Source organism: Leptopilina boulardi, unplaced genomic scaffold (genome assembly GCF_019393585.1).
Source record: "Leptopilina boulardi isolate dan_hultmark-lab unplaced genomic scaffold, ZJU_Lbou_2.1 LbouV2_154, whole genome shotgun sequence".
Lineage (NCBI taxonomy): Eukaryota > Metazoa > Arthropoda > Insecta > Hymenoptera > Figitidae > Leptopilina > Leptopilina boulardi.
Genome location: NW_026137701.1, coordinates 440441 through 453135, shown reverse-complemented (window position 1 = coordinate 453135; position 12695 = coordinate 440441). Strand labels below are relative to the sequence as shown.

The window sequence follows — 12695 nt, the reverse complement described above, 5'->3', positions numbered from 1 at the left end:
TTTTGTAAATAAGTTTTTAAATATATTATATACATTGTAATTATTTTTTTAAACTGTATGTTTGCAGTATTATTTTTTAAATTGTAGAAAATTTAAATTTTTCATATGCGCAGTTGGCAGTACGAAATGCAACCTAACCTTTTCAATAAGTGACTAACTTCAACTTCCTCACGATATTATTTATTAATTTATAAAGTGAAAAAGTCAAGGTTAAAATAAATTTAAAAAACTTTTATCTATAATTGTTATCATTCTGAAAAAAAATGTTTTTACATATGTTAAAAAAAATTACTAGTCAAGTTTGATAATTATCTAAGAACCTCAAGTATTAAGTGCCTGTAATATAACCTCAAACTTACGTGAAACACACCTGCAAGTATTTGATTATAAAATATTTTAAAATAAATTCCTTGTAAATTGAAATTAAAAATGAGTACAAAGTTCATTCAGCTTGAATCAATAGATATTTTATCTAAAATACCATCTTATCATATCATTTTGCAAGGATTTATCTTTCTATGGGTCGCATGGTTTATTTCTAAGAGACGACAAAGAGAGAATCGACAACAACCCTCCGAAGAAGAGGTTCAAAGAAAATTGACAGAATGGCGACCTGAACCATTGGTTCCTCAAAATTCAAAAGATCATCCTTCATTAACACCAAGAAGTGTCACATCACTCGTTGGCAAAAGAGTGACAATTGATGGCAATAATTGTCTAAATCTTGCGACTCACAATTATTTAGGTTTAGTTGGTAATAATGAAATTCAAGAGAAGGCAATGGCTACAATTCAAAAATATGGAGTTGGTTCCTGTGGACCACGAGGATTTTATGGAACAGTGGACGTTCATCTTGAATTGGAAGAACGTTTAGCAAAATTCATGAATATGGAGGAGGCCGTTGTTTATTCTTATGGATTTAGTACAATTGCTTCAGCAATTCCTGCATTTTGTAAACGAAAAGATTTAGTTTTTGTCGATGAAATGGTGAATTTTTCAATTCAAAAAGGCCTCGATGCTTCACGATCAAATGTCAAATATTTTAAGCACAATGACGTGAATGATTTGAAGAATCTTTTATTGGAACAGGAAAAAATTGATAAGAAAAATCCTAAAAAAGCGGCAAATACTCGTCGATTTTTAATTGTTGAAGGAATTTACATGAATACAGGATGCATTTGTCCCTTGCCAGAATTTGTTGCTCTTTGTAAAAAATATAAATTGAGGATTTTTATCGATGAATCAATTTCGTTTGGCACTCTTGGAATTCATGGGAGAGGAGTCACGGAATATTTTAATGTTCCCAAGGAGGATATTGATATGATAATGGGTGAGATTTTAAAATCAATTTTAATTAGATAATTCAATTTCATAGATAACATAATTTTTATTTGTGTTAATTAAATGGTATTTATTTCAAATAAAAAAATTATTAGTTCGAATATAGTTTATTTAATTTTAATGAAAATTTTTTAGTTCAATTAACAATTTAATAAGAGTTAAATAATCGGTTACTTGAACTAAATACATTTTTTTTTCTCACTATACTATTTGAAATACTTTTTTGTACTTTTCTCTAAAATAACTCAAAAATTGCAAATAATTGAGGATAATTTTTTAAAAATTCCATTATAAATATTTAAATATGTCAATAATTTTATTAATCTTTTTAGAAATAATTTAAATTATTTTATTGAATAATATTGAAGATATTTTCAATTATTTGACTTAATATTGGAAGATAATTAAAATTTTTTTGATTAAATAATTGAAGAAAAATTTTGATATTTTTATAAAGGAATAATTTGATTTTTTTTTTAATTTTATTAATTGAAATCTTGAGAATAATTCAAGCTGAAAAATTGTATTAAATATTTGCTAGTTTTATTTATGATAATAGTGATTATTCTCTCAAAATATATTGACTTTAATTAATATTATTTAGTTTGAGATTATATTCCTGGTATTGAACCTCTTTATAGGCCTCAAAAGAATTTAAAATGAAATTTGAAATCCAAAGTTTTTATATTAAATTCTTTTTTAGGTTTAAAATATAAATGAAGAAGGAGACTCTCTGTCTGAGTTGTAAATAGAAAAAATTAAAAATTTATATAATGATTTTGTAAAAAAAAAAATTACAGCTTCCCTGGAATGGTCAATTGGTTCAATAGGTGGATTTTGCGTGGGTTCATCGTTTGTAATCGAACATCATAGATTATCAGGACTTGGTTACTGTTTCTCAGCATCACTTCCACCACTTTTAACAACGGCAGCTATTACCTCTCTCGATATAATGGAAAGAAATTTGGAAATTTTTAAGCAATTAAAACGAAATTGTTTGTCACTCGTCGATGGTCTCAATGAAATTGAATATTTTGATTGTACAAGTTTCAAAGAATCACCAGTAAAACATCTTTATTTAAAGGAGAAACGAAATCTCGCTGACGAAATGAAAATTCTCAATGAAATATCCAAGAAATGTATTGACAGTAATTTGGCAATTATTATGCCAGCGTACCTTGAAGCTGAGATAAAAATGCCAAGACCCAGCTTGAGAATTTGCGTTTCTTCAACTTTAAATCAGGAAGATATTCAATTCACCTTGAAGACCTTGAAGAATTGCTCTGCACAAGTTTTAGGTTTTTATAATTAATTCTTTTTATTATTTTTATTCTTAGTAATAAAATGATGTCTATAATATTATTATATTTAATAATAACTATGGTAATATTATGGTAGCTATACTATTGCTATGGTAACAATTCTTACTAACGAGTACTACATTATTATCAGTATTTGGTATTGTAGTATCATTGTTGCCATAGTAACCATTTTATATATATATATCATTTTACTACAATATAGAGAAAGAAATTTTTATTTTCAAACTAGTTTCAATTACATTTGATTAAATAGTTCATTAATTTATTTAATTAATTTTTTTTCATTTGATAAATTTTGAATAAATTAAAAAAAAATTATTTTGAACCAAATAAATATTTTACAATTCAAAGAAATATTTATTTGACAATAGTCAATTCAATTTGATTCAATTATATTCCTTTTTCAGTAATATCTAAAAAAAAAAATTTATGAAAATTGTAATTTAAACTATATAAACACAAATTTGAATATTATCTTTATTCTGTTTTAAAAAGGCTATATTTCAGTATTAATAGTACAGATTACATTATGCAGATTAATTAACAATCTCGACTGTTGCTATATATTTTTATTTACAATCTATATATGTATACACGGCTATGAATTTAATTGTAAATAGAATTAGAATAAACGCTGTTAATATTTTTTAATTAATTGAATTAATATATCATTTAAATACAACATTACAAAGTTAGTTCACCTGCGGAAATTTTATTTCTTGATAATTAAAATTTTATGAAATAAATACAATTAATAAATTATTATAAAAAGTAAATAGATCGAAATCTTTGGTTTAAAAAAAAATTGTAAATACCTTATAAGATAAAATATTCTTTAAAATAATTCCAATATTGGTACTTTTTTCAACTTCAGATAGAGTCTGCCGCAGGTGATCCACTTTGACAATATTAGATGACGAGAAATATGAGAAAATATTAATTTAGAAGATTTAGTAAATCTTGAAAAGTCATATTACTTAAGTATTTATTAGCATTAATCATTATAAAGCTATTGACAACGTTAACCAAATTTTTCTGATTGTCACGAAATATTTGTTTTACAAATTCCGTTACGAAGACACTCATTGTTTTTGAAACATCTTCATCGTAATACAATCCCGTGATAGTAAACTGTCAATAGAAACAAATATTAACAAATTTTTCACATTAACAAATATTGTCAATTTCTTGACATTTTAGAATATTTTTAAATATTTTTTTTTTAAATTAAATTCATTAAATATATTCAATTTTTGAACAATTAAGAATAAAAATGGTTTATTTTAATATATTTATTTTTAAAAAAAAATTTGAAATATATTTAAACAAACCTTAAAAGTTGTAAAGGAGATTCGTGTATCCATATTTTTAATGTAGACTTTTCCATTTTTCAAACCGAAATAGGCGTCAGTTTCGAATATTAAATTTTCAGTCACTGTTCTAAAAATTATAAGACATGAATTTAATAATTTGATTAATTAAATTTTAAGTATTCCTTTTTTTTTTTTTTTTTTTGTCAATGAAAAAATTAAAATCACTACTTACTGGAAGTCTCCTCCTCCGTAAATTTGAATCATTTTATTTTTTATGAACGCATTTATAATGTAAAATGAAATTCCCTCCAAACGAGGCCATTTCAGTTTCAGACTCATTGCCCTCTTGATTATTGAAATATCACCTTTCATTACTTTATAGCCCGAAAGTCCAGTAAATAATAAATTATCAATGGATCCCGAACCTCTGAAAAATTCCCTTCTCAATAATACCGGAAAAATATATAAAGGAATACATATACCTACTATTTTTAATTCTAAAAATTATTAATTTATTTTGTAAAAAAATTGTATTAGAAAAAAACTTTAATTTCTAAAGTAAAAAGAAAAAAAAAATTTATTTACTCAATTGAGCCGTTAAAAAGATTAAGTTTTTCTTCCATGTGTTCTAGTTTAAAAGGATCACAAACTGGAATTCCCAAAGATTCATTTCCATTTTTTAACATTTCTCTAATTTGCTCGAGTTTTGAGTTTAAACTCAATCCCAGGAATTTTACTGTAGAATTATTTGAATCTTCTAAAATAAAAATTGATTTTTTTAAATTAATTAATCAAGTTGAAATAAATAATTTCATATTATATTTTTTCGAAAATTCTATTATTTTAATATTTTTTTTTCATTTATTACCTTTTGTTGACAAATATTCATTGGTTGGATTGTAAATTTCCAAAATTGATTTTGCCTGACTGTTCATTAAGACAGTCACAAGAATAATAATCAGTAACTTCATTTTGTTTTCTGCGGAAAAAAATATTTTTTTTAACCACATAAGAATATACTTACATTACACAAAAAGTATTTTACAGTTAGAGTAAACAATGAAATTGCTTGTCAAAAAAGAATTTTTAAAAAGAGTAAATTTTTTATTTTTGGTTTAGAAACTTGAATATTTATTATTAATTGATTTATTTAATTTTTATTATTCATTACAATTAAGTAATAATTGTTAATTATATTAATCATTATTTTTATTTTTTGTGATTTTCATTTAAAAATGACTTTTTTCTTTATTAAAACGTACTTACCTAATGTCAATTAAAGGAAAGACTAAATATTTGCTTCAATGGTGTAATGGCTTATATAGAAATCTCATTATCTGATTGAAGTTTATTGGCTTTGAATTGTTGTCTAACAATCTATTCCTTAAAATACTAGAATTTTACCCAATTTAAATCAGATGAAGATCACACCATTATGTTAACGATAACAAATTTGCGCAAGCGATTTTTTTATCAGTTTAACTGATATTGAAAAATTAAATAATATTGTTTTTGTTAAACGCATTTGAAAAAAAAATTTAAGAATAAAATTATATAACAATTAAATTTTATTATTAATAAAAAATTACAAATAATAACAACAATAATCATATCAATAATTTATTTTTTATAATTATACTTAAATTTTTTTTGCTATTTATTTCAAAATTAAATTTTTCATAATAGTTACATATATCTAGAGAAATTATTTATAAATAAATATTTATTTGTATCAAATATAGTAATTATTATTTTAAATTTACACTTTATTTGATTTAAATAAAAATTATTTGTTTCAAATAAATATTTATTTAATAATAATAATAATAAAAGAACGGATTATAAAACAATTTTTTTTCCCAATGTACTCGGGAATTTATAGAAATTTTTTAATTTCAATTATAGGAGAAAATTTTGATTTTGATGTGAAGAGTTTATGAGACCCAAAATATCTTTCAGTGTCATCGTACGCAATATTTCATTGGCTCTAGTTATGACCAAATTATTTATTGTGCTAGTCAATTTTTTCTGATAAGTTTTAATTATTGATGGTACTAAATCAGAAACAATAGCATTGGTCATATCAGACAGATCCTTATCATTGAAAAGTCCATCAATTAAGAACTGAAAAATTTACGTAACATATTGTTTCAAATAAATTAATATTATACGAATAATGTTTATAAAACAATATTAATATTTGAATTTAAAAATTATAATTAAAATAAGGTAATCAACTAGTTATATAAATGATAATCAATTAATTCAATAGTTGATTACTTAATTTTTATATTTAATTATATAATAAATATTAACGAATATAATTATCGTTTTATAAATATATTTAATTATTTATAAATATTCTTCTATAAAGAAACAATATAAGGGTCGGTAATTTTTTTTGCTTTTTTAAAAAAAACCACCTATATATGACCTTGTTCTTTTTTTTATTTTAATTAAAAAAAAAATTACCTGAAAGTCTTCCAAAGAAACTTCACTGTTCATTTCTTTAATAAATAAAGTTTTATTTGATTTATTTGTACTAACGCTGACAGTCGTAGTAAAATTCAAACTATTTAGGTTCATTCTGCAAAAAAAAATTGAGTTTAATAATTTATATTAATACATTATACAGGTATGCAAAGAATAATTAATTAATAATAATGAATAATAGTGTTAAAAAAATTATTATAAATTTTTAATTAAATATCGAAAAAAGAAAATTTTTTAATTTTATTTGCTAATTTTATTAATTAATAAAATTTAAATTATGATAGTTGTTTTTATAATTTTTTAAATTCTTGAACTTACTTCAAAGATCCTTTTCCATAAACATCAATAAATTTAAGTGCTACACCATCTATTTCATAATTATTGATAATTAAATTTAATCCTGGCCAGTGAAGTGCCAACATGAGTTTGAGGCCAACTATTTTCAAATCTGCTTTCACAACATTATAATTTGACAATCCCAATAGTTGTAAATTGTTAATTTTTACCTCACCACTAAAAGAATTTATAAATAATATTATACCTATTGTGTTTTTAAACAGCCATTTTTTTTTACTAATTAAATGAATTGATTGATAAAAAATGAAAATCACCTAAATAGTTCTGATTTCATTGGCAATTCTTGATGTTTGATTGTGAAAGGATCCATCACAGGAAGTCCAAAAGACTCATTTCCTTTTCTCAAATAATCTTTAAATTTCTCAATTAGCTTAATCAATTTTTCATTTAATCCTTTATCTATAAATATATCTTATTTTTTAAAATGTTTTTTAAATTTAATTTAAAAAATTTTTTAAATGTTTTAATAAATTATATTAATTTTTTTAATTTATCATTACCATTTCCCAGTAAGTTCGTTGATTCAAATGCTTCTAATTTATTCTCAAATAAAACAGCAATCAAAATAAAAATCGATAGAAGTTTCATTTTGATAGCTTGTTGATAGCTGAATAGAATATTAGAGAATTAAACAAATATTAAACTATTATTTATAAATAATCAATGATAATACACTTACTCTCTGAGGATATTAACACCTAATGAAAATGTGCAAAAAAAAGAAACATAAATTCTTGAGTAGATTATCAGCATTTATATAAATATCATTTTATCAAAGTCCAGATTCATATCGCATTTTTGCTTATTTTAGAATATTTAATTATAGAAAATGAAAATTATGCAAAATAAATTTCACAAGAATAATTAATGATTTAAAAATTAACATTTTTGTTCAATGTATTTCAATTAATTGAATAAAAAAATACTGTCAAATTTTTTATTAAAAGATTTTTTTTTTTTTTAGTAAATATAACAATAATAAAAAACTGAAAATACTTTTAAAATATTTATTTATAAAACTTACATTTTTAAATTAAATATATAGAAAATCTAAATGTTTTTAAGGAATTTCGTTTGTTTCAATTGAATTAATTTTATATATATTTCGTTTTAATAACTTTCTTAAATGAGATATTAATTTTTTCAATGATATTTCGCTAAGAATTTCATTGACATTCTTCATTATATAGTTATTTATTAAATTTGTAATTGTCTCTTGTAAAGATTCAACATATTTCGGAGCCTGTTCAGGCAAAGACTCTTTGATCATTTCTGTGAATTCTTCATCATTCAGAACATCCATTGATATGACCTAAATGCAGAAAAATAAAGTATCATTTATTTTAAATATAAATCAATATAATAATTATTATTAATATAAATATATAATAATATTATAATTAAGTCTAAACAATAAATCCCAATTTTATGAGAAATATTTCATTTTCATTTATGAAAAATTCCATTGGAACTTTGTGAATATTTCAATATTTGAAAATTATTTAATTTTCTCATATTCCTGGGATATTTAAGTTTTCAAAAATGTTTGATTATGGAATATTCTTTTTTATTAAAAAACTATATAAAAGTATACAAACCTCAAAATTTGTTAAAGAAATATTTGATTTCATATTGTCTATAAATAATATTCTTTTTCTAACATCCACATTCAATGAAAATTCACTTGAAAATGTTAAATTTCTAATGACCAATCTAGAAAAATTAAAATAATATTTACTTATACCTAATTAATTTTTTAAAGAAACGAATAATACTTTAATTTATTTTGAAAAATATTAAATTATATTTCACAGAATTTAGTAAATTTTATTATTAATTAAATTAAATTTTATTTTTTTCAAGTATATTCATTAAATTTAAAAATGTGTGTGTGTGAGTGTTTGTGTTTTTAACTCACTCAGCATCTCCAGTTCCGTTGACATCAGCCATGTCAGGTAACTCTCCATTTATATTATAAGAATTCAAATTTACTTTTAACATTGGCCAGTGTAAAGTGATATTCATTTTTGATTTTCTTAAATTCAGATGAAATACATCAACTTTGAAGTCGGAGATATTGTTTACATTTACACTTTTTACATCAATTTGACCTCTGCAAGATTAATTAATAATAATTTGAAATTAACACTGGATATAACAATAAAAAGATCTTTTATATTTTATTATTAAAATAAAAAATTTCTTTTTTTTTTAAATAAAAATTTAAAGCTAATACAAATTTTAACATTTAGACATTAAGTTTTGATGTATATAATAAACATATTATGTGATGAAATTACTTAAAAATCTCTGATGACAAATTTTTAGATATTTCAGATATTGTGAAAGGATCAAGAACTGGAATTTCCATCTTATCACTTCCATTTTTTATAATTTGCCTGATATTCTCAATTATAAATGTCGATTTTAAACTAATCAAATCTTCAGCTACTCCATTTACTGTGAAAAAAGGTAAAATTTATATTTTACATTACACTTTTAAATTTTCATTTTATTGTTAATTATTTTTATATTTTTATAAACAATTTTTTAAACATAATATTTTATTTTTACTATACCTCTTGTTAATAAATTCGTCAAATTTCTTGCATTAGTCTGATGAATTACTAAGACAATTAAAAGAATTAGTGAAAAAGTCTTCATTATTTTATTTTATTCTTGCAAAATATACAAGTAAAAAAAATTGCAATAATATATATGATAAGAATGATAAAATTTTTATTTAAAAAAAAATCAACTATATTTGAAATGAGCGATTGAGTAGAATGTTAGAAAACAACTGCTCAGAAAACTTGATAAATTTTGAATTTATAATGATTTTTATATCCACGAAAATGTGTGTTTTTCTCAAATTTTGTCCTAAATTTTGTAACGTAATTAGGACATTAAATAAAAATAATCAGTTAATATGACGACGATTTATTTAATGAAACACTTTTCTATATTTAATTATGGGTATGGGATTGTTACTTTTCGTTATGTATATAAGATAATATATTTTATCAAAAACAAAAAATATAAAAACTACAAAATTTTTCTTATCAATCTATGTCAAACGTTGGTAGGATTAGGCACAAAACTATATTTCAAAGTAAATCCTGATAAAAAAAAAAAATTAATTAAACACTAATTTTAAATATTTCTATTTTATTGTTCTTAATTTCTTTATTTATATTTTTTACAGTATTCTAATTTTTTTTCTTATTATTAAATATTTTTTATTAATTACTGATTGTTATACCTAATTCGCGTTCATTTTAAATAAATTTATCTCATTTTCTTTTAATTAAATATTATATTTATAAGAATTTTTTTTTGGGAATTTCATTAAAATTATAAACATTTATATAGCCAATGATTTTCTCCACTATTTTCGTTATTTTTTCATCAATTGCAGTTGTCAATGTTTTTTGATAGTTTTGAACGAAATCAGGTCCCATTTTAGAAATCACAGAACTCATCTCTTTAGATAAATAACTATCATTATATAAACCCTCGGTGTAGAACTAAAAAAAAGAAACAATTTTTTTTTAAAATTTTTTATTCTTTTTAAATATCTATTTATTTAAAAAAAGACTTGCAAAAAATTGCATATATGAAACATATCTTACAAAAAATACCTCGAAATCTCTTAGAAAAATTTGTGACTCTACGGTTTTTATAAATATTTTAATATTTTTGAATCCAAGAGTGATACTTGTAGTAAAACTCAAATCTTTAACAGTAAACCTGTAAATATTTATAATTAAATTTAATTAATGTATTTTTTCTCTTATTTTTATTCAACTTTTTCACATCATTTATCAAATTTATTTCTAATTTGGTTTTTATGTTATTTTAATTATTTTATATTTTAGTTTTTAGTGAAATTTAGAATCTGAATTTTATTTATTTTTCTATTATTTCTCAGTATTTAATTAAAAAAATTTTTTTTCTCTATTTATTATGAATGTAAAATCAACACTAATAGGTAAAAATTGCAAATACTTTGAAATGCGAAATATATATTTGATTTTCAATTTTCGTATAATAATAAAGCTTTAGAATCTCGTCGAGTTAATAATTATTATTTTAAAATACTTAAATGAATAATTACACTGCATCTCCAAATCCAAAAATCTTAATAAAATTCATGAAACTACAATTTGTAATATTATATGAAGTCATATTTCCATCTATATTAAACCATTGAAAACCCATTCTTATTATTAACCCCTCAATTTCAGCTCTGGTAACTAGATAATTTGATAACTCAGAAATAGCAACACTATCAATTGAAATATTGCCTCTAAAATTTTCAAATGAAAATAAACGGTTAATAAATAATTTTCCATGAAATATCAACATAAATTGAATGTTTATTAAAAATTTATTTAATTTCAGAAATTTTGAATTTCTAATAAATTTTTAAAAATAAATTGGAAAAGTAATTCAGTTATTTATAAGCAAATAATTAAATTACATTTGTAATGAGTAAGTAATTATACTTAATAATTGACTATTAATTCAAAAGGTAAATCAATAAATCATTAAAAAATTAATTTATTAATAAACATGAACTATTTATGTTATGTATTATTTTATTAGAAATTAATAATAAATTTATATATATAATACTGTCATGTAATTAATTTAAAAAATTACTTTATATCTTCCAAGTTTAAGAATTTATTTACTGGACCTGATTTGTAAGGATCAATAGAAGGGATACCTAAAAATTTATTTCCATTTTTCAAATATTGTTTAAAATGCTCTAGAAATTTTTTAAACAAATAGTTTATTCTTGAATTGGACGTATCATTAACGAACAAATCTAAAAAAAAATAATTATTTATAATATTTATACATTATAATTATATGCATTTAACATTTTTTTTAACTGCTTTAACTGCAGTATAATGTTTATTAATAAATAAATGTTTATAATCACCTCTTTTTAAATAATTATTATCAGCCACCACTGTTTTGTAATCGATTAAACTCATCATCAACAACATAATTGAAAATTTCCATATTTTCATTGTAAAATTTTTTTATTATTATTAATAATAATAATAATAATAATAATAATAATAAAAATAATAATAAAATATTTGAAATCTAATTCATTAGTTTTATTTTTTTTTTATTTGTCTTAAACTGCAAATTTCTATTTTTACTAATATTATTAATTTTTTTTTTTTCGTTAATAATATTGGCAAAATTTTATTTTAAACTGCATTCTGAATTCTATATTCACCTATACATTAAAATTTACGCATTTAATTTAAATGAATAAAATCTAAAATTAAACAATTTACGATTAAAAGTGTACTTACATGTAACTATGTTTGCACAAATTGATAAGCAGATGCAAAAACTATACTGTTTGTTAAATACATTTCATTCAGCTTTAGTATTAAGATCACTTTATCAATGTACAGTTGATACTAAAAATTTTATCACTTAAAATGTAAACACTTCTTTAGATGCATATTTCTGGATTACTTTTGTGAATCATAAATAAAAATACTTTGGAAATATAATAATTGCATAAAAACAAATAAATTTTATATATATTAATATTTAATTTATATTTGATATTTATAATTCATTATTAATATATATATATCTTATTTATTAATGATTCTGAAGTCCACAATATTTATGATCAATGATTAGAAAACAAATTTGTTTTAAAACGAAAAATTATAAAATTTTTGATCCAAAAAACTGTTTTTTTTTATAATTTATTGTAAAAAATATCTTTTAGACAATTCATATAGAATTTTTCATTCAAAAAAATATTTCTTTAAACATTGTTTATATTTTTCATTTTTTTATTAAAATAATTTTCTACATATTATAA

At 21.1% G+C, this 12695-nt stretch overlaps 4 protein-coding genes across 9 annotated transcripts; 1 reads left to right on the top strand and 3 right to left on the bottom strand.

Annotated features, from left to right (window-relative positions):
* Positions 1–133: 133 nt before the first annotated feature.
* On the top strand, positions 134–3314 carry LOC127276849 (serine palmitoyltransferase 1). Its single transcript, XM_051297533.1, has 2 exons — positions 134–1330; positions 2142–3314. Exons 1-2 carry the CDS (start codon positions 430–432, stop codon positions 2651–2653), a joined length of 1413 nt encoding a protein of 470 aa, XP_051153490.1. The 5' UTR covers positions 134–429; the 3' UTR covers positions 2654–3314.
* Positions 3218–5388, bottom strand: LOC127276850 (uncharacterized). The gene is made up of 6 exons (XM_051297534.1): positions 5243–5388; positions 4845–4955; positions 4562–4733; positions 4209–4403; positions 3995–4103; positions 3218–3794 (listed from the first exon to the last, which is right to left on the bottom strand). Exons 2-6 carry the CDS (start codon positions 4945–4947, stop codon positions 3600–3602), a joined length of 774 nt encoding a protein of 257 aa, XP_051153491.1. The 5' UTR covers positions 4948–4955; positions 5243–5388; the 3' UTR covers positions 3218–3599.
* Positions 5389–5583: 195 nt separating this feature from the next.
* On the bottom strand, positions 5584–7594 carry LOC127276788 (uncharacterized). The gene is made up of 6 exons (XM_051297439.1): positions 7506–7594; positions 7327–7433; positions 7081–7225; positions 6788–6982; positions 6449–6563; positions 5584–6100 (listed from the first exon to the last, which is right to left on the bottom strand). The coding sequence occupies exons 1-6, from the start codon at positions 7577–7579 to the stop codon at positions 5876–5878; spliced, it is 861 nt and encodes a 286-aa protein (XP_051153396.1). The 5' UTR covers positions 7580–7594; the 3' UTR covers positions 5584–5875.
* Positions 7595–7819: 225 nt separating this feature from the next.
* LOC127276860 (uncharacterized) lies at positions 7820–12325 on the bottom strand. 6 transcript variants are annotated; one of them, XM_051297544.1, is made up of 10 exons: positions 12166–12325; positions 11778–12086; positions 11492–11660; positions 10944–11135; positions 10459–10576; positions 9406–10353; positions 9127–9286; positions 8745–8939; positions 8425–8539; positions 7820–8138 (listed from the first exon to the last, which is right to left on the bottom strand). In XM_051297544.1, exons 6-10 carry the CDS (start codon positions 9488–9490, stop codon positions 7887–7889), a joined length of 807 nt encoding a protein of 268 aa, XP_051153501.1. In that variant the 5' UTR covers positions 9491–10353; positions 10459–10576; positions 10944–11135; positions 11492–11660; positions 11778–12086; positions 12166–12325; the 3' UTR covers positions 7820–7886. The 6 variants fall into 6 exon arrangements, with proteins under 6 accessions (XP_051153501.1, XP_051153500.1, XP_051153503.1 ...); XM_051297543.1 differs by having other exon boundaries at positions 10468–10576; XM_051297546.1 differs by having other exon boundaries at positions 10468–10576; positions 11529–11660.
* Between the last annotated feature and the right edge of the window lie 370 nt (positions 12326–12695).

What these genes read in the sequence shown, in the direction of transcription:
- LOC127276860 (XM_051297544.1), bottom strand. Translation starts at nt 9,490, where the DNA reads ATGAAGACTTTTTCACTAATTCTTTTAATTGTCTTAGTAATTCATCAG. An exon ending in GACGAATTTATTAACAAGAG is followed by an intron (nt 9,287 to 9,405) that starts GTATAGTAAAAA and finishes CTTTTTTCACAG; the next exon opens with TAAATGGAGTAGCTGAAGAT. An exon ending in AACGGAACTGGAGATGCTGA is followed by an intron (nt 8,540 to 8,744) that starts GTGAGTTAAAAA and finishes TAATTTTTCTAG; the next exon opens with ATTGGTCATTAGAAATTTAA.
- LOC127276788 (XM_051297439.1), bottom strand. Translation starts at nt 7,579, where the DNA reads ATGCTGATAATCTACTCAAGAATTTATGTTTCTTTTTTTTGCACATTT. An exon ending in GGTGTTAATATCCTCAGAGA is followed by an intron (nt 7,434 to 7,505) that starts GTAAGTGTATTA and finishes TATTCTATTCAG; the next exon opens with CTATCAACAAGCTATCAAAA. An exon ending in TTTCTTTGGAAGACTTTCAG is followed by an intron (nt 6,101 to 6,448) that starts GTAATTTTTTTT and finishes TAAATTTTTCAG; the next exon opens with TTCTTAATTGATGGACTTTT.
- LOC127276850 (XM_051297534.1), bottom strand. Translation starts at nt 4,947, where the DNA reads ATGAAGTTACTGATTATTATTCTTGTGACTGTCTTAATGAACAGTCAG. An exon ending in TGAATATTTGTCAACAAAAG is followed by an intron (nt 4,734 to 4,844) that starts GTAATAAATGAA and finishes TTTTTATTTTAG; the next exon opens with AAGATTCAAATAATTCTACA. An exon ending in CTTTTTAACGGCTCAATTGA is followed by an intron (nt 4,404 to 4,561) that starts GTAAATAAATTT and finishes GGAATTTTTCAG; the next exon opens with AGGTTCGGGATCCATTGATA.
- LOC127276849 (XM_051297533.1), top strand. Translation starts at nt 430, where the DNA reads ATGAGTACAAAGTTCATTCAGCTTGAATCAATAGATATTTTATCTAAA. An exon ending in GGATATTGATATGATAATGG is followed by an intron (nt 1,331 to 2,141) that starts GTGAGATTTTAA and finishes AAAAAATTACAG; the next exon opens with CTTCCCTGGAATGGTCAATT.